This window comes from Cyprinodon variegatus, unplaced genomic scaffold (genome assembly GCF_000732505.1).
Source record: "Cyprinodon variegatus isolate N-32 unplaced genomic scaffold, C_variegatus-1.0 Scaffold416, whole genome shotgun sequence".
In the NCBI taxonomy this organism is placed as follows: Eukaryota; Metazoa; Chordata; class Actinopteri; order Cyprinodontiformes; family Cyprinodontidae; genus Cyprinodon; species Cyprinodon variegatus.
In genome coordinates this window covers 706684-727531 of record NW_015150869.1, presented here as the reverse complement: position 1 = coordinate 727531, position 20848 = coordinate 706684, and the positions used below count along the sequence as shown (strand labels likewise).

General features: G+C 37.2%; 2 protein-coding genes across 7 annotated transcripts in view; one reads left to right on the top strand and one right to left on the bottom strand.

Moving 5' to 3' along the window:
* Positions 1-5403, bottom strand: part of ctnnd1 (catenin delta 1) — a 36675-nt gene extending 31272 nt beyond the window's left edge. The window contains exon 1 of one of the 6 annotated variants that reach the window (XM_015388192.1): positions 5153-5403. The gene's annotated coding sequence lies outside the window, so the exon portion shown is untranslated. The other 5 variants (XM_015388194.1, XM_015388200.1, XM_015388201.1 and 2 more) reach the window with 5 other exon arrangements.
* A 3998-nt stretch (positions 5404-9401) lies between these two features.
* Positions 9402-20013, top strand: LOC107093250 (solute carrier family 43 member 3-like). Its single transcript, XM_015388189.1, has 13 exons — positions 9402-9495; positions 10013-10249; positions 14120-14249; positions 14962-15008; positions 15210-15286; positions 15379-15471; positions 16794-16933; positions 17011-17153; positions 17926-18069; positions 18182-18289; positions 18367-18553; positions 19275-19398; positions 19472-20013. The coding sequence occupies exons 2-13, from the start codon at positions 10060-10062 to the stop codon at positions 19619-19621; spliced, it is 1533 nt and encodes a 510-aa protein (XP_015243675.1). The 5' UTR covers positions 9402-9495; positions 10013-10059; the 3' UTR covers positions 19622-20013.
* The last annotated feature ends 835 nt before the right edge of the window (positions 20014-20848 follow it).

The window sequence follows — 20848 nt, the reverse complement described above, 5'->3', positions numbered from 1 at the left end:
TTTACTACTGGTGGTTGGCTTTGGTCGCAGTACCGGCTCACCATACATAGGAGTGTAAACGCTTCGCCTATGAGAAAATAGAGCAGCGCATGAACCAAACGCAACACACGCGAACCGAACCGAGACAGTCGAACCAAACGGTTCGGACGGTTTTCATAAACCATTCCATCCCTAATATATATATATTTGATATATCAGTATCAAATTGGGACATCCCTAGGCAACGCTGACAGTTTTATAAAAAAAAAACAACAAAAAAAAAAACAAAAGGGCTAACTAATGAGAAAAGTAATCCATTTTACCAACAGCAGATTTAAAGGAACATATGAGAGGTTCGTATCCCCAAGCAAGGCGTATTGGGGAGCAAATGTTTGTTTGAACAAGATTCTGGCCTTTAATATGATATTTGAACTGTTGTTTGTCTAATTTTAATCACTGAATTTGAGGGTTGAGCTTGAAGTGAAGCTACATAAAGAGATAGTATAATATACAACTAAAGCAATAAAGTGTCGATGGGGAAATAATTTGGTCATCTTTATTAAATGTTTATGCTGGAAACACTACCTCATAAAACAGAAGAAGCCTGAATGCAAACATGCTAATCCTTGTAAACATTAAGCCTTGTTAAGAGCTTAAATGTAAAAATATTATGTTTTTAAATACATCTGGATCTATGAAAAAGTGACCCCATCCAGGAGAGAAATCTCAGCTGTGCTGCTGCCATTAACCCCTTTGTTTATAGATGTTGGAGCTAGGCCTGTTTCTCGGAGTTGTCCTGTTTCTCTGACTGTGACTAAGTGGATTTACTCTCTTTCATCCTCTGATATGGCAGCTGGCTCGGAGCTCATCTGCCTGGCTGTGTGTTTCATGAACAGGGCCGCCTTTGGGACTGGTTGAAAGTTGCCTTTTTTCCCCCTCTGCTTCTTTTTCTGTCTGCTTCTGTCTCCTTGAACCCCAGTTGGTCTCGGCAGATGGCCGCTAATACTGAGCCTGGTTTTGCTAGAGGTTTCTTCCTGTTAAAAGAGAGTTTTCCTCTCTACTGTCACTACAAGCATGCTTTGTGTGAGGGATTGCATTCGAGTCAATGAGTCGATGCAATCAACTGGTTTTCCTTAGACTGAAAACTTTTAACCAAACTGACTGTATGATCTTGTTGAATTGTCTCTATAAAGTGCCTTAAGATGATGTTTGAATTGGTGCTATATAAATTAAATGAACTGAATGTGACAGCGGAGATAATTAAAAAAAATAGGTGCGATTAGATTAATACAATCAAACATTCATAGATCTCCATTAAGTCTTGTTAGTTTAACTCTATTCTTTCAGACTTTTTATATCTAAATGATAAACTATCTTCTCGGTCATACCTGGCAAAATAACACCTGCACAGTTCCTACATAAAACAACGTGTTTACATAACATTTAGATGATGCTTATTTTCATTAACTGTAATCTGATTTCTCAATAAGTCTAAAGAGAATTATCTAATAAACCAGTTAGATCTTTGATTTACTGCCATTTATAGTTAAGGGCCAATTATAGCTCAGGGAAATGCAAAGAGAAACTCCTCTTCTGTGTCCATCTTTAAAACAAATTAGCTAACCACAACAGCAGAGCATCAATAATTCAATATCTCAACAGAAGTCATTCTACAGATCACTGATGAGATTATACAACTATGGTTGTTTAGAAGCTGGTTAATAACACAGGTTTTACTGGACTGCATTAAGCGGATGTGGAAAAGGAAAGGAAGTACAACAAACCAATCAATAGCAGCAGTTTTTACAACTAGTTTAAGGAGAACATGTTCTGAAGACATAGAATTACACCATCTTAAAAAAATTAAAACACCAACAATTTCCTTAAATTGAACAATATTTTAAAATCCTTCAATAAAATATTTGCTACCCTTAATTGCAAACAGAGAACCATCACTAATCAATAAGACTGTTTGCACAACAGCTGCCAAACACATCGGTCTACCTTTCCAGGAAATTAACCCGGGTGCCGGGGGGGGGGGCAGGTTTCACTCCACCGCCGCTTATCTGGTGATAACTTTAATTCCTCTGAGTATTGGATCACACACTTTACACACAGAGCCAACAGATACACTCAACATTCAAGTAAAAACAGGTCTAATGTGTGACGGGCGTCAGCGTACAAGAAGTGAGAGAACTGAGAAAGGAGAGACGGACAGAGAGAAGGAACAAATACAGAAGAAAAAAAAAAAAACTCCAGTCTCAGTAAAGGTTTCAGAAGGAGGACACACCCATGGTGTTCCCTGCAAACCTTTCATTATAGACGCATAAATGATAGCTCTGCTTAAAGCAACCAACCGGCTAGCAAAACTTTGGTCTTACAGACGGTGCCACTCGGAAGGATTCCAAGCAACAAAAGAAACATCGAAATAAAAGAAGTCGTGTCCGTTTTCCTTTCTTTGGCCGCTCCTCGTTCCCATAGTTTCAAAAGAGGGGACATTTTTTAAGCTTGCCCAAACTTGTCCTCAATCTACTCCATCTATGTTCCAGCAGGTCAAAGCAACAATGACTATAGGGTGTACACAGAAATATGCATGGTATGCCTATGCTTCACTGATCAGCTGATTGTAGCAAGGGGAGAAAAATAAATAAATACATGAAAAAAGGCAGAAGTTATCCAAATGTGGGAGAGGGCCTTGTAAAAGCATCTACACCACTTAAACCATGGATATTTTCCTTTTTACAGCCACTAAGTTGTTTTCGTTTGAATGGAAAGGGCAGCACATTATGGTGGAGAGGAAGGAAAACAAGGCTTTTTCCAATTTATTCGCATATTAAAAACCTATGAAGGCCTCACTGAAAACATGATCTGATCTGAAAACAAAATACTACATATGTAACATCTCATGGAGCATTGCTGAGCCCCCTCATCTAAATGTGGATTTGGCTACAGCACATCTGTAAACCTACCAAAACATGGCTTCCAGCCTAAATGGACAGACGAGGCAAAAATGAGTTTTAATCACAAAAGCAGATAAGCAGCCCATGGTAAAGGCTAATTTATGCCTCTAACGCTTAGCCTCCGCAACCGTCAAAACTGTCTCTGTGGGCGACCACGCACCCCGCGAAGAGGTTTTGCAACAGTCGTCGCGCACCTTAAAAAAAATCCGGACTACACCTCGGACAGTCGCAAACCCACGCAGACCTCAAGCGGAAGTGCGCAGACAAAAAGCAGCTGTGATTGGTCCTTGGTATGCCTTTCCGGCTGTCTGTATGGTCGTCCTTCTCGATTCGGTGCAGGGGTAAGCCAAGGAACAACTACAACAGACAACTTTGACGAAAGGTTAATCGATCTTTTTGCCAACTCCATTAACAGAACCTGTTCCTCTTTGATGTCTAGCAACTCTAGATCCATCCATGGTATCTTGCAGACGCGCCATTGTTGTTTTGGAAGATAAACACTCCTGCCGGCGCCGCCAAACTTTTCGTGACCATCTGCCAAAGTTCTCGAATAGGCTCCCCCTTACGCTTTGGTGGGAAATTGCTGTGCGTCCCTAGAAATTCCAGACCAGCAAAACTGGTTTGCGACCAGACCCAAGCGACATTTGATGTGTGCGGTTGCAGAAGTATAATCTGCCCTTAAGTCTGGGGCAGCTGCAGAGACCTACAGAGAGCCTCAGCTTCTGAACCCAGAAGCAGCAGCTGTGACAGGTCATGGGCGGCCCTAGACAGGGAACCGATGGGGGTCAGCACCCCTGGAGAAATGAAGACAAAATACCAAATCCATTTCATATAATGACCTACATTAGTGCAGAAAATGTAACGGGCAATTTGACAAATGTTAATGATTTAAAAATGAGAGGTATTTCATATTTAGCTCCAACTGTATTGAGATAGGATCACAGAGCAGTAAAATTTAGGCTCCCCTGATATATTAAATGATGAACTATTACACTGTTTTTATCTTACTCGTTTGCTATAAAGCAGAGCAAAAAAAGAAAGAAAAAAAAACTTGCCCCACCCTGGCCCCACTAGTAAAACTGGTCCTGAACAAAGTATTAACCAGCAGTCGCTGATTATAAATGCTGGCCACACTGGTGTCTATTTGTTAAAAGGTGTATATCAGTTAACAAAACCTAACTACAGTGTTTAAGTCAGCTGTTGTACAAAATCCCATTTCAACAATAGAAAGTATGCGGCTCTAAAACAGTCTGAATGTGGAAAAAGGTTTAAAAGGCGCAGACAGGTTTCCTCTCTGTGCGAGTCTGAACTGTAAGCGGAGAAGGTAAAGCTAAGCCTCTTCACAAGGGACTAAATAATGAAGCAACAAACACTCCTTTTGTTACCACGCCAAAAAGAAAAAATCAAAGCGATCATTCATATATATAGGAGGATATTCACCTGAGAGCTGCGCGCAGGTAACCGTCCACAGAGGGTGGGCGTTTCAGTGCACACAATGGGAGGGAGAGGGTGATAAGCACAGATTGGACTTTGACTTGAAGCTCTACGGTGAGGCAAAGTGTCCCGGGGGGGGACTTCCGTGTCCTCTCACCTGTTCTATCAGGAAATCTCGTGATAACAGGCGGAGAAGCCTCGTTTAAAATCGCGTCTTTCAAAAACCCAGCAACCAGTGAAGAGCCTAAGTGTCACTTTAAGAAAAAAATATTCAAAAAAAGTCTAATTTCCATTCAAACCTAGCCAAATAAACCGGACTAGTTTTAGTTTCCTATATAACCGCCTCTTACAGCACAATAAAGTTAAATACAACTCCCCCAAGATAAGTTATTCATCAACGGAAGGTGTGCATTCATGCTAGCTCGGTTAGCGCTATGCTAAGCCGCTAGCTGCGTTCCCAACAACTAAGTTAAGCAAAAGCTGCTTCTGTTCCAGCAAACAACCACAAACAAGCTGCACGGACCGCAATAGGACAGCAGGGGGGCAGTTACCGGTTCAACAGACACTTTCAGCAGCGTTCCTTCTCTAAATCCAGAAGTGTTGGATGGCTTCGGGCCTAGCCGACTTCTCCTGCCTCCCCCCTCCGACCCCACCAGGCTGGGTGGAGAGTTTGGATGAGACAACAAAAATACCCCGAAATATGTCCAGTCCGATGTAAAAACCCGAGCAGAGACACAACCCCGAGCATAAAGAGGAAGAGGACCGAGGAAAACACCCACCTCTGCAGCGTAGGCTCCTCTGTTCTCCTCGCCTTGGCTTGTTGTTCACTTGTCTGTTCTTCCTCTCCGCTGGGGGGGAGGAAGAGGAGGGGGCCAGTGTGAGATAAGAAAGGAGGATAGAAGATATTTCTAAGTATCTAAAAAGAAAGATCGCTTTATTCTCAAATAACTACGGCTATGTGGTTTCTGAATGTCAAAAACGATCCAATAAACAGAAGAAACTTTTAGTCACTTCGATGAGAAAGGTAGGAGGGGATCCTCCACCTTCCCAGGACTCCACCCCTATGACTAACTGACATCAAACACAATCAAAGAAATTATATTTCTGATACCTTTTTATTCTGTTTCAACTCGACTCATTCACATATATATATATATATATATTTGAATGAATGAATAAACAAATCATAAAGATCAGCTCGTTTCATTTATTTGCTCTGTCTTCCTCACCTTTTATCCTGACAGGGCAACAATGATGTCAGGATAAAAGAGCCACCTCTTCCTTGATTTGCAATTGAATGCAAAAATGGCTGCATTATGAAAAGAGAGCTCTGGAAACCTGTCTATGTTTTCTATTCCCCATTTATTTTTATTTTTTTACTACTTTTATTTCATTTAATATTGAATTAATCCCATGTAATATAGTATTATAATATATATATATATATTTATGTATTAGAATGATTTATAAATTATTTTCTATCAAATGTCTTGTAACTTTTAAAAGGGACATATTTTTTTATTTCGAATTATTACAAAATAAAATCTGCCTCGGATGAAGAGAGAGCAGTGGATAAACCTAAACCTTGGTAGAGTTCAAATGCTGCCACCTTGTGGTTGAAATTAGAAACTTCTCCCACTGAGCTGTCTATCAGTTATGGAAAATGGTGTAACTGATTTTACATGAATTAAAAAAAAACGTACATTTGTATTATTTAACCCAACATCATTACATTAAGATTTAAGTGGCACCATTATGTTTAATTCAATTGGTTTGTTAATGTACCAAGTTCCACATCTGATGTGTTTCAAGGATCCAGAAAATAATTGTGATTTATTACTCCCTATCTTCAGGTCAGTTCAGACTAAATTTACAAGACTTAGGGCTAATTAATCAAATACAGAAAAATTAGATTTAATGTAATTCAGTTATAATTAATATTCAATTTATTGTCAGAGCTATGCACGTGGCAACAGTGGAGATGAACAACCTATTTCTGCCAGTGAGAACCCACCAGATCTCAAAGTTCTTGATTGTATTGTGTCCATGTGACTGGAGCAATCGATTTAGCTGCCTCCTAGTCGCAGTTAACCATTGTGCGTTAATCCTATTTCATCTATATTACAATGTTGTAGCTATGTTTTCCGAGGAAGGAGAAGGTGATGGGAAGAGGGACAAGTGTCAGCACCCCCCTCCTTGGACATCTTATGCAAAACATTACCTATTGTCTCTCCTGTGCAATAACTTCTCTCTCTCACTGTGCGATAACACATGCCTGGTCTGTGTAATTTTCTACATATTTTTAAGGTCAGTGTATCTCTGCAATACAAGTCAACTACTTTCAAGTCTTTCCATAGCTCTCTACTTTGCAGATATTTTTCATATCTAAAGGAAACATATTCCAGGACATTACAACCTTTTTCTTTTTTAATGCTTTTTTTGGTGCTATATACACTCTTTTTATATTGTCTGTTATATTTTTATCTTTAATGACATCTTGCTTTAACTCTTTGTACTCTATATGAGCTACTGGAACCAGAATTTCCCTGAGGAAGTAATCCCAAGGGATAAATAAAATTGAGTCTAATTCTAAGTCTTAAAGCTTTCTCTTTGAGATGTCTCTTCTCATTTCCCTTACCTGTTTCTGTTACAATTCTTTTCAAATTGACTGGTCTCTCCAAGTACTTACCTGCCACCCTCCTTTGCTCAACAAAAGTCTTACTCACTTCTTCTCGAACACTTCACTCTCCATCTGGCAACTTAATTGTAAGACAAACCCTTCTAGATTTCACAATAAGGTATCATCTGCCTTTATTGCAACAGATATCGCTTAGATAGATCGCTTAGTCTTAGTTACATTTTATTTTATTCTTCAAGGAGAGGATTAAACTAAACAAAAACAAAATGGTGCAGAAGTTCATAATAAAAAATATTGGATATAACTTATTGTACTGAGAAATTGTCATTTAGGCGATTTTGATATCCTTAGTTATAGACGAAGCATAATTATACTTAATTAATATTTGGAAATTACTGTAATGATGCCATTAGTCACTATCTTTGAACAATTGGGAGCAATACATTACAATATTTCTTCGTACATTGAAGGAACATTGTCGGAAAAACCAAACACCTTTAAGAGTTATTAAAGTGGATTTGTTTTTCACAATATTACATTTGTCATTCTATTTTCTTCCTTTTCCTTAAACTTATAAAATGTCCACCTTACCATGTTAATTACTGAAAGTCTGTGGGCTATATCTAAATAAGTGTTAATTGAAGGAATTCCCTAAGGAATGAAATTGAACCTAGACCATCTGCGGAAAGACATGGATTTGAAAGGAAGCAATGGAGGTTTAATCCTCCGGTGAATAATGCTGCATGTAAATTTTGGATTTTGGAGTAAATTAATGATAAGGACCTAAAATAAAACATGGAAAAGATAAATAAAATGAAAGACAACAATGTATGATGGGAGGAATATGGCAATAAGTATTTTGAGAAACTATGCTGGTGGAAGGAAGGAAGGAAGGAAGGAAGGAAGGAAGGAAGGAAGGAAGGAAGGAAGGAAGGAAGGAAGGAATCAGTGTTGACCTTAAGTTCATACATAATAAACATATTTTTATTGTTTTATTTTACTAATTTTTTTCATTATGTTGTCATTTTCAAATTTTAATAAATGCTTAAGTGCTCTGTTTGATTAAAATGATGAAATGCACTATAAATCATTAAAAAAGAAGGGCAACAGAATAAAATAGATTTAAATAGCTCACTGGTCAGTTGTGCTGTTTTCAGAAGATGCTGTGGGGAATGGGACAAAGATCCAATAATTAAACTGAAATGAACATTTTCTAGCCATAATTATCATGGTGACATAAAGACCTGAATACCATCTTATGTGTAAGCTAATCAGCCACCATCATGTTTGCTTTTTTTGGTTAATTAAAATATAGAAAAAGTTAGGTTTTATTAATGTACAAATATTAATCAGTTTTTTAGAGAATCTCTAATGCATTGATTTAACTTTTATAGTATAACAGAGAATGGTACAAAATCTTTTCTTACAATCTTTTTATAATAAAAAGTGTATAAAGAACAAAATCGGATACTGACCTGACTTTCAGTCAGTTTTGTATTGTTTCTGATCATTGTCACATTTTAATAATTATGCACCTCTACTATATTTACATCTTACATTTTCACTCAAACTTTACTTGTTTGTATTTATATCAAGGCATGTCATACTGCTGTTATATAACTAAAGCAAACTGGGCAGAAATCTGACAAAAGCCTCATATTTGCTCAGATTTTGTGTAAATTCCAATTGGGAAATTTAAAAGACTGAAATGAATTTTTATAATTCTGTCAAATAATCATCATTCATTTAAAGATTTAATAAAGCCATGAGTGTCAAGCAGACAAAATCTCTCATACAAGCAACATCATGAAGTTGAGATTAGTTTATGTTATTTAAGAGTCACTTTTGCAACTTTTCCAACCATTTTAGCCATATGTCCGGTGTGTTGGTTTAGGATGTAGCCATAGTCCAGTTTAAAATCCCTGAGGCCGTAGCCAGATGGCACCTTGAGATAAGTTTATCGCATCTGGATTTCCTGACATCCGTTGAGAGAGCCTGGAGAAATCTTCTTAAACTGCCTAGAAATGTAGATCTGTCGGATTAGCCATTTTAGATTATTACCCGGAGCGTCTGTTTTGATCTGGTTTCCCTTCTGGTGTTGTGGACTTGATAAAAAGGGATTCTGCATAACAAATTTGCTTTACTGTATCTCCAGAGGTGGGATAAAGTTGCAGGATTGCCAAACAAGATTTCATTTACAAAAACGTCCTTATAACTATTTTTGCGCTTACCTTTTATCTTTTAGACCCTAACATGAAGTCCTATTGTGCTGTGCACCAGCACTCATAGATTAACCCAGCTAATCTGGATTAGAGGCAGTACCTCCTGCAGACAACTGCCACTGTCTGCGAAGTCTGCTGTCAGTATGTCGTAGCGTCGGTTTGGCATGAGAAAGATAAGAAGCATTTAAGGAGGGAACTCCCACCATGCTGTCACAGAACTGATGAGATAAACTCACAGGAACTGCACGGAAGAAGCTGAAAGGTGAAAGTTCTATTTAACATTGTTTATTCATATTCTAAATGTACTGTAATGTTTCATGTAATCTCATATATATAACATAGAGGCTCCAACTCCAAATTACAGCACAGCTAGGAGTAGAATATTTGCATTACTAGGAATGCATCGCTTTGCTGAGATGTAATTGTTTATACATACATTTGTGTGCATGCATTTTAAAGCTGATGATATTAGCTGTTTTTGCTCAGATGTTGCTTTAAAAACGCTTCTTTATTTTATTGTGTGACTGAAATATATTTCAGCAACAGGAGTTGAGAATGAAACATCTGTTACAGCGTTCAGTGGTAGAAGTTTGTTCGGCTTGTCGTAATAGCTTTGGGATTGATCCCACATGGTCAACACATTCTGGAAAGTTGGTACTTTACCAAATGATATGGCAGAATAACTTCTTTGTTTTTTCTCCTCTTTTTTTTTTTTTTAAAGAAATGTGGATTATTTCTGCTATCTGGAAAAAATAAAGGGAATAATTCTTTTTCTGGAGGAGGTCCTGGATATCTTATCTGAGGCTTTGCTGAGAAGAAGCAAAGCATGCAAGGCTGTGAGGTTGGCACCAAGCCACGCCACTGGCTGACTCTGATCTCCGGGATGCTGGAGTGTCTGGGCTTTGCAGGTGTGGTGTTTGGTTACGCCTCTTTGGTGTTTGTGCTGAAAGAAGACAGGTACTTCAGTGAACTCTGCAACAACGACACAGACAGCAACAGCACTTTGATAGAGACAGGTGAGCAAACTGCAGGAGTCCCCCTCCTCTGTGGCGCACTATTAAGTGGTAGAAAGCTTGGCTACACCACATTCATTCATTTATGGACATATTCAACCATATACTGTAGTCACAGCTGCCCTGGGGCACACTAACAGAAGCAATGCTGTCATATACAGGCACCGCTGAGCCCTCAGACCTCCATCACTAACAAATGTGGGCAAAGTATCTGGCCCAAGGGTACAATAACTGAAACTGGCGGAGCTAGGGTTTCAAAATGGCGATCTTCCAATTGTAGGACAAACTCCTACACCCTACACCTCTCAGTTAAAAGCTAACCCCTAAAACAAGGAACAACAATGGTTTTAAATAACATTATAATGTCTTTAAAAGGACAGCTGTATTATGTTGGATAAAAAATTGTATCACATAACAGGATTAGTAATTCTGAGTTAACATATTACCTTTTGACAAACGTGCAATTTTTCCTTTTTGATTTCTATTCAAACATAATCATCACATATTTTTATAGTGTATCTCAAATTTATTATGACACTTAGAAGGAGGAGCAGAAAAGGACGCTGAATTTATATGCATATATGTATACATCTTTAAAAAAAAGTATTTTTCTCTTAGTAGTCGCCTAATTGATTTTTTTTTTAAACTTTCTGTTTATTTTGAAATAAATAGAAAGGCAGGTATATTACAAATTTGTAACATTTATAACGGTCAATGATAACATATGGCTGTCTGTTTTGATTGAAATGAAAATAATCCATCCTTACAGATGCAAATGCATATTTACACACACTGTATAAATCTCTGCCTCTCGCCCATTGACTGCTGGAGATAGGCACCAGCACCCCTCGCGACCCCACTTGGGACAAGCGTGTAAAGAAAATGGATGGATGGATGGATGGACTGTATAAATCTAGACATACCAATTTTTTCTTAGTCTGACAATATATCAGACCAAATGCTAAAGGTTTAAGGCCAATTAGTACAAAATATTTTATTATGGTATCATTTCTTTATAATAAGAGAGGAATTTTGGTAACATTTTATTCGAAGGGCTGTATATAAGGCTGACATGATACTTTCATAAACATTACATCACACTTATGCAAACTTATCACTCATCATTGCAGTGTCACTGAGTAAATGATGACTCTTTAAGGGTAAAGTTGACATGATCTAAAATGTCTTTGCTATGACAACTTGACATTAACCAAGGAACCATACCCAGTCTCAAATGTGTCAAATAGATATCATCAAACTTTATAAGGTTATCCAGCTTTATGTGTCAACATATATAAATACATGACACAATCATAATGCCATCATGACAGCCAAAGTTAAGACTAACAACAAATGTGATGTCAGCACATAAAGTAAACCTTTTAAAGTCAAGTTGTCATAACAAAGACATTTTTAAAAAAATTCACCTTTACCTTTAAATTTCATAATTTACTGAATTACACTTAATGACAACAGTGATAGAAACTAATAAAGACTACTTCATGTTTATGACTGGTGTGATGTCATGTGGATGACAGTGTTTATGAGAATAATGGGCTTTATGGAGAATGAAATAACCAAAACAAAGGTTATGTCATAAGTCATGTCATAAGTCATTTTGTATTTCAGGACAAAACCTCAATCTGTCTAATTATTCAATAGGATGTCCTCCTGGAAACTGGGGTTTGCCAATAAGATTTTAGTGAAGTCCAATCAGCTTTATTGTGTTTCACTGTCACTGGATGTTTTTTCTGCACTGGTTTCCAGTCACCTTCAGTATTTGGTTTATTGGGTATTAAATATTGAAATAGGTCAGCTCCCCTCTGTCTTTCCAAGCTTCTGTTGGTCCATGTTCCAGTTCAATCAGCGAGATCAACCCAAAAAGTAACATCAGCTGTGTCAAGATCACAGCTGGAAAAGACCCTGGACCACTTTTCCCTTGGATATTAGAATGGCCCAGTCTCTATACATTTTGAAGTCTTTGTTATAAACCTACCTGTTTGCACTGGCCTTTAACTGAAGCAGAGCAGATATTTTTTAAGGAACGTTTATTTTCTAAATTATTAGTATTTCAATTTTTATTTACGTTTTTATTTTATTTATTTATTTATTTTTTTTATTTTTTTTTTTACCATATATTTTTTTTATTGGGTTAGATGGGTACAAAACATTAATTTACATGGGAATACATTTCACTTATCCCCCATCTCCCTACATTCCCAGGAAAACAATGAAAAATATTAACAATAAGCCAACATGATTCTCTCCCTCGTAACGAGAAAACAGGAGGGGAGAACATTTACCGAACCAACAAGCAAATTACTTTATTTACGTTTTTGATTCTTACTATCTTATGTTGTGTGTTTGTTGTATTGTTGGTTGTGTGCAGCACTCTGAGATGAGAAACCTCTACAATGCATTAAGTTCTCATCGACAATTGTAAAACTGTCCTGGTCTTTCCAGCTGCTATACGTCGATCTCAGAGTATGGCTTTAATGATTTGGAGTGAATTGATGCAGACAGCTGTACATTGTTCCTGAATTCTTCACTCAGGATGAGTGATTGCTGTAAAGTCTGTACCTTTGTGTAATTATCTGAGTAAATAGTAAAAAGTCTCTTTGGAGTACTAACCAAAATGTAACTTATTACATTACACAGAAAACTGAAATAAAGATCAAATCCAGGTCTTTGTTGAACAATATAGAGTGAAATTCCAGGTGCATCAGACTAGAAGCTCTGATTCGTTAATAATATCACCTAGTCAAGCAGTCTTTTGTGTTAATTGTAATTATATATCTTTTTTTATCTAGTAAAACAGACTAAACTATTAAAAGTCTCCAGTTTGGGTATTATTATATTTATTCTTATTATTCATTCCTATTATAGAAACCATAAAATGTTCCTGAAACCAAAAAAGGCAACAAAATTAGCATTTTATATCCAGACTAGAAAAGTGTTTTGAGTGTTTAAAGTGTGTTTTTCTTTGTTATGAATAAATCAGAAATCAGATAAAAAAAAAAAAACATCTCAAACACACCCAAACAGATGACGGTGAATCCTGGGAGCTATTTCTAACTTGTTTTTTCCCTCTTATTATTATTGAAATAAACCTGCCCCTTAATGGGGGCAATGTAGCTAACCAGCATTAACAAAAACAAACTATATTCAGACAACATTTTTATCACCTAAAATGAATAAAAACTGCAATTTAAAGGGAAATACTAAAACATACAGAGATTCTGGATTCATAAACCTCATTTTTATATTTATCAAATTATTTTTAAGCTGTGTTAACTGGTGTTTAATGTTTTGCACAAGTCAGTTCTTATCAGCTGTTACTGAACCTTTTTCTAAAAGTGACATTTTGTGTTTGCTCTTTATTATATTTATACATTACTACACAGATACAATATTCAGATTTTTTTTCAATCTTGTGCCTAAAACTAAAACAAAGGATGAAATTAGTGCAACAACTAATAAAAAGGGTCTTCTCCTGACTTACACCTTGAAGATCCTTTTGATCCTTTCCTTACCTCACTGCAGACTATGGCTTATTAAATGGATGTAAAAGGGCAAATCCTATTTGCACAGGTGACGTTTATTAACTCACCTGATCAGATTTAGTATTCTGTCAACAAGACTATAGATCTGTACTGGATCCAAACATATTCTGAAATATTTGTTCACCTTTTCCACTTGTCTCTCTGTTCAATGTTACTGGATATTGTTCACAATATAAATGGGTTAAAAACTTTGAATTGATCTGTCATGGTCCACCTCCGTGTGTGCATAGTTTTTAGTCATTTTATGGGTGATAAAACACAAGTTGCTTGTTAAATGTTCTCCATGTCTTAATGTTTCTCTTTCTTTCAGACTGCAGCAGACAGGATGAGCAGTTTTCACTGATTTTCACGATCGCCTCCTTCCTAAACAACTTCCTGAGTCTGATCAATGGCTTCCTGTTTGATCGATTCGGAACCATGGTGACCAGGCTGCTGGCAATGTAAGTTCAGGCATCAATCTGCATGCAGTCAGGGCACCAAGGCACTGAGGGGTTACTGGGTTCTTGGCTCTGCTTAAACATCCTGCCGTTTTGAATACAAAATGAAGGAAGAGGGTTATATTGAATCTGAAACATACATTTTAGCTTGTAGCTTAGTTACTTATTGATTTTACAGTTAGTATGAGAGGAGGAACCCAATGATGAATGAGAATAAGTTAAGGAGGAACATTAAACCAAAGAATATATCAACTCATTTCACCTAATATTGTCAACAACAACTCATAAATATCAGTAGCTCATTCACAGAACATATGGTGACAATTCTAACCACAATTTGACCTTTTTGGAAGAAGAAATAATCTATCTATCTATCTATCTATCTATCTATCTATCTATCTATCTATCTATCTATCTATCTATCTGTCTGTCTGTCTGTCTGTCTGTCTGTCTGTCTGTCTGTCTGTCTGTCTGTCTGTCTGTCTGTCTGTCTTACTAAACTGATACTCCTTTTACAGTGTTTAAACAATCTTTTCAAAGATGTCTGCCTAATTTTCTATTAAATTCACAGCTTGGCTGATTGGAAACAGATACAACCATACCAGATGATTGTATGCTTCCAGGGGCAAAGTAGTAGAAAAAGTAGTTTCAAATATGTTCAGCTAATAATATACCTTCAACTTTTTTAGGTATTAAATTTTTTTTCTCTTTCTAGATTGTTGTACACCACTGGAACCCTTCTAGTGGCTTTCTCCAGCGCAGGTTTGTAAACATCTTATGCAAACTTATATATCTAATTCATTAGGTTCCAATGGACTAAAGAGAGAATATCTCAAAGTATATATATATATATATATATATATATATATATATATATATATATATATAATACGTTTATTTAGGTTGTAATGTCCTCTGTAAATAAAAGATTGCTGTCTTTCCTTCTCCTTCATTGCTCTGCAGCATCTTCTCTGTTGCTTTTCCCTGCCTTGTCCTGCATCGCTGTGGGAGGAATTCTGCTCCTTATGACTAACATGCAGGTGATTCCACTTTAAATGGGCTGTTTGTTCATTGCCATTCAAATAAAGGAGGTAGTTATAACTCCATAATTCCCGTCTCTTATCTCGGGAAGGTTGGGAATCTCTTTGCGGCTCATCGTTCCACCATCATCACCCTGTACAACGGAGCCTTTGACTCTTCTTCTGCCGTCTTTCTAATCATCAAGGTAAATTCCCACTACCTCATGTCTGCTTAGAGGAAAGCTTTGAACACACATTTTTATATTTGTTTTTGGTAAATTAGAGCTCTGACCTTAGATAAGAAATCTCAACAGACAGATTTAGTGACTTTGAATGAGACTGGCAGAGAGGAAGAAGATGTTTATCTTCCTCAGAGCACAGAAGCTGCAAGAGGAGAGAGAATCTGGAAAGAGAAACATTTAGAGGATTGATTTAGATTTGTAATTTTACCTGAAACTGGTTATGATTTTGAACAGAGATAATAATAAGATTTATTTGGATGCAGATTGCAACAGATTGCAACAGAAACACAAATCTAAGAAACAAAAGCAAGTAATCAAAACCAGGAGATGCCAGGGAGAAAACACACATGAGGATTCAAGCAATGAAGAGAAACCAGCAATGAAGAACTGCACAGGAGTGGTATATATGGGGGACAGAACAAAAACTGGGGTAATCAACTGATAGGGAGCAGATGTGGATAGAAGCAACTAGAAGGGAGCTATGTGAAAGGAGACTGGCACAAGAGGGCGACAGTCAGTAACTCAAAAAGTAACACAGCTTAAATATAAAACAAAATATGATGAGGTCAATATATCGTTTAACTGAAAGTTATGCAGTATACATGTTATGTTATTATTTAATACAAGTTATATATTAATGTTTATATAAGTTTCTTTATGCCTTGTTTGTTTTAAAATGTTTGAAGAAATTCATTACGGAGTTTTACAATGATGAGAATAGACTCTTAAAATATGGCTTTTAGCACAATCTTATGCTTTCAATCTCAACCGAAATATTAAATGAGTTCTGTATGCAGACTGAAGCAGGGCAGTTTCAACCTTTTAAAGCATTTGATGAATCTGTTAGATAATGAAGACATGGTTACAGCAGTTTTGGGGTTTGGGCAGCTGCAACTGGATTGTTATTCTATGCAGACTGCATAATGCATTGGAGTCAGTGTCAATGATGCATCTTCACCTGATCTTATTACTCTCTGTTGCCATCCCTCTATAGAGAAAAATCATACTGTGGTATTTGTGCATTCATTTATAATGGTTGCTGTTAGGCAATCCTTAAATCAAATCCAAGTTTAAGTTGTATTTATTGAATTAATTGTTATATGTAAATCAAGCATTTACAAAAACAACCTAAAAATGCAACAGAGACTCATGATGCTATTTGGGACATAGAGTCCATCTTTCCCTTTAGCAACAATAAAGTGTTTCAAAATTATGATTTTTCTGAAAGTAGCCTAACAGTTTTCTGAAAGGGGATAACTAATACTAGCGTTTTCTTTGCTGTGCAGTTTCTATATGAGCAAGGAGTGTCTCTCCACTCGTCCTTCTTGGCCTTGTCCCTCTGCAGCGTCGCTCACCTGGCGAGGACCTTCCTCCTCATGCCGAGAACCCACATCCCCTACCCTCTGCCTCAATGCTACACATACGGGTGAGAGTGTTATCGCTTGTTGTTCTTTGCTTTCTCCTCTGGGGCTGAAACCTGTTGACATGTGTCCTGATGCTCAGGGTGAACTGTGGCCAGTCCAACAGTTATAATGTGGAGCAGCTGGAGAGGACGAGGGAGGCTAAAATGAGACTGGCTCTGGATTCCTGTGAGAAGGATGAAACAATGAGGTCAGACGAAAAAGAGATGGAAAACGCAGAAAAAGGTAGAAACCCTAGTCTGATAGCAGGTGATTACCTCAACAAAGAGTGCAAAAAACTTAAATATAAGTACATCTACTTAGATAAATATATTACTTAAATGCACATAAAGTTTCCAGTGCAAAATGTACGCAAATAAAAGAAATACCAAACAAAGTTACTATTTGACAAAATAATTCTGGTCCATTTCATAAAGAGAGGAGATATTGGCCTTAAACTCTTATTCAGTAATTAAGAGATGCAAAAAGATATGAGGACAAATTAAAATGTGATCTGGAAAAAAAAATCTAATTTGTGTATCTCTTTATTTTGCTTCTTTGTTTAAAATTTATAAAATCCCTCTTTCAGAAAAAACATTCACATGCCGACATGTGCCTAGTTGTATTTTAGATTAAAATTTTATATTAATAAATATTAATACATCTTACCCACTTTGTACCTTCCACAAAGCTAAATATTTAACATTCATAAACTCTAGGTGCAAATGATTGCTCAAACCCCAAGTTGAATTTCTTAGGGGATATGAAATAACAGACCAACACAAACTTCAGCAGAACTGCTAAGTAGAAGGAAAATCCCAGATGTAAACTTTTTCTTTACAGATAAAAATCTGCAGCGCTCTTTGCTCCAAATCTCTGGAACAAACTTATGAAGTCCCAATAATCCCCTAATCAGATTTTGCTGAAACTGAAGTCAACACGTCTGGGGTTTATATTGGGATAACAGGAATTGATTAACTGCTCCAAATCATTGTATGTGTCCCTCTGCCTCATTAAGTGTCGAGTTTCCGGAGCTGTGTCCTGTCCTGGTTCTTCCTCTGGCATCTGTTGTGGTTGTCCATAATGCAGCTGAGGCATTACCTCTTCATCGGCACGCTGAACTCCAGGCTGAGTCGGCTGGCCAGAAACGACCCTGACCTGGGTAACTTACCAAGGATCTCTTCTCCAGCTTCCCTTTTCTTCTGATTTTAATTTCCAGATAATTATTATGATTTCTTTTTGACATTTCCTGTGTTTAACCATGTGCCTCTAAGTGAGCCAGTACACCAATGCGTTTGCAATGACTCAACTGTGTGGAGTGGTCTGTGCGCCCTGGAATGGACTCATCTTGGACAGACACAAAGGAAGGCCTCGAGCTGCTGGTAACTCCCTGCTGCATGCTTCATTGCACCGATGGCAGCAGTAACTTTTCTCACCCTTTCTTTTCCTTCTACTGCAGGAGAAACTGAACATGATGCTGACCTGCGCTCCTCCTACCTGTCTCTGTTCCTGACTTCTCTGCAGTGCCTCCTCTTCTCTGTCTGCGCCTCCATCCCTCTCCTCTCGCTGCAGTATCTCACCTTCATCCTGCAGGTTCTCAATAGGTCCTTTCTGTATGGGGGAAACGCAGCCTTCCTTAGCATCGCGTAAGTGGCTGCTACTGAACACAGATGTAGCAGAAAATCATAATTTCACTTTATTTAGGGGTTCAAAGCAAAGTTGACTGAATACAAATGCACACCACACTTTTCAGATTTGTGTCTGTAAAAAATAATTTGATCATTTATAATCCCAATGTGCTGCTGCCCTTAGTGAAACATTGTAGTAGCAGCAGCGTGGTGAGTGGATATCATGGCTCTAATGTGGCAAAGTGTGAGAAAAGGTTGGAGGAGTTTGATTATTTTGCAATGCAGGGTACACCAGGATACACCTGTGATGTTTTGATTTTTTATCGGATTTTAAAGTTATCGTAAATTAATCATTTTCTTTAGATTTTCAAGAGAAATCTGCTGATCTCCTGACCCAATAAATTCATCTAAGTTACATTTTCTGCAAAACAAGTGAGATTCCTTGGACACCATTTAATCTAGACATGGAGATAGCTGTTCTCTGTTAATAAACCCAGTTCTCTTGGCATTGGGAATATTTCTTTGAATACTTTTAAAAGGGGTTTTGGTGTGATGATCTGCATGCATTTTCTTTCTTTCTTTAACATATTCTTCTGGCTACACTTATTCAAGTGTAGCCAGAAGAATATATTAAAGAAACTTGAATAAACTACTTTTTGCTAAGGGATAAGCTGGTTTTCTCACCAAGTGAACAAACATCATCTCTGATTTTCTTTCTGATTGACTCCTTCTGCCTCAGTTTTCCATCCTGCCACTTTGGGAAGCTGTACGGCCTGGTGATGGCGCTCTCTGCTCTCATTTCTCTGCTGCAGTACCCCTGCTTTGCCTTGGTCAAAGGAGCTCTCCATGGAGATCCGTTTTATGTGAGCTCACTTCAGATTCAAGGCATTATTCTAACATGTTTCTGCATGAGATCTCATGGGCTCTCTGTTTCAGGTGGATGTTTCTCTTTCTCTCCTCACCTTTCTGGTGTTCATCCATCCCGTTTACATCTTCATCTACTGCAGGAGAAAAGCCCACAGCAGGGAGAACATCCCTCTGACTGAAGCTCATTTAGATCCCAGATTGGTTCAAGCTAAACTCTAGAAAATTAACTCATTTTATGTGTTTACATTTCTGCTCCTAAATTTCCATTTGGTTTGTTTTCATTTCATGATTTTTACTAGGAAATAGTAATACGAATATTTTATATTACCTTTTTGTATAAGCAGATTTATGTTTTTTTAATATTTCACAGGAACCAATGTGATTTTTTTTGTTGTTGTTTGATTTATTTTTATCAGGTTAAATGATTTTTTTTAAGTGAATGAAGTCAGGGTGTATTTCGGTGTTCAGCAGGACTAAAGATTAGAAAATGACTCCATGAGCGTTTCCAGATTATTGGGCAGCCATTGTCTCTCCAGGATCCTGGCCGTCGCCCTCCTGGCATTTAAAAAAAACAACAACAGAATGTTTCTGATAAGAGAATTGATCAATAAATCTCAAAGAGAGCTGTTTCACATTGTTTCTGCATTTTGGCTCATTTTTGTTCAATGCAAACCCAATACATATATTTGTTCTACTATTTTGCAAAAAAAGGAGATATTATTTACCACTTTTTATCTGAATAAAGACCAGATCATCCTTTTATAGATGATCTAGTCATCTGTTGTTTACATACACTCATCAACATGAATACTATTGTTTTTTTTGGAAAAGACATTTGCATGTATGCCTCTTCAGCTACAGGCTAACTCGGAGTGTTTTACAGGAAAAATACACAAAAAGAGATTTAAATAAACCCCAACAAAACTCTGCTAAATCCATGCTTAAAAAAAAAAAAAAAACATGCCCCTCACCTCGGATAATCGATGACCCATATATATTTTCCCATAAATTTTTAATTTAAAGCTACAGTGTGTAATAATTACAGGGATATACAGTCAGAAATGTACTATATTATACATAACTATGTTATTTATCATCATCTACGAGCTCAGCCTCTTAACCTTAATATTTGCGTTGCCTTAGAATTCGTTATTTATAATTAAATAGGAGCGGGTCTCGCAGCCATGGAGGCAGACATCTTTGCGCTACGGCAGCGCAGAGCCAACAAACTAGCGATTGCGAGATCGCCAAAATGTCACGATGTAGAAAAAATAACGGGTATATTTATTATCTTAAGTCTACATGAACTCTATACCCTACACAGACTAATGAAATACTATCTGTAAAATTATCTATGTAAACAAACCTCATCACTTGAGAAGGTAGGTGATGCGGACGTCGAGGAAGACATTTTGTCCCGTAACGCTCGCCGTACTGTTGGGGGGG

Excerpts from the sequence above, each read along its gene's own strand:
- LOC107093250 (XM_015388189.1), top strand. The coding sequence starts at position 10,060 with ATGCAAGGCTGTGAGGTTGGCACCAAGCCACGCCACTGGCTGACTCTG. Across the intron at positions 16,934-17,010 it reads CCTCAATGCTACACATACGG|GGTGAACTGTGGCCAGTCCA; the intron begins GTGAGAGTGTTA and ends CCTGATGCTCAG. Across the intron at positions 18,554-19,274 it reads GCAGCCTTCCTTAGCATCGC|TTTTCCATCCTGCCACTTTG; the intron begins GTAAGTGGCTGC and ends CTTCTGCCTCAG.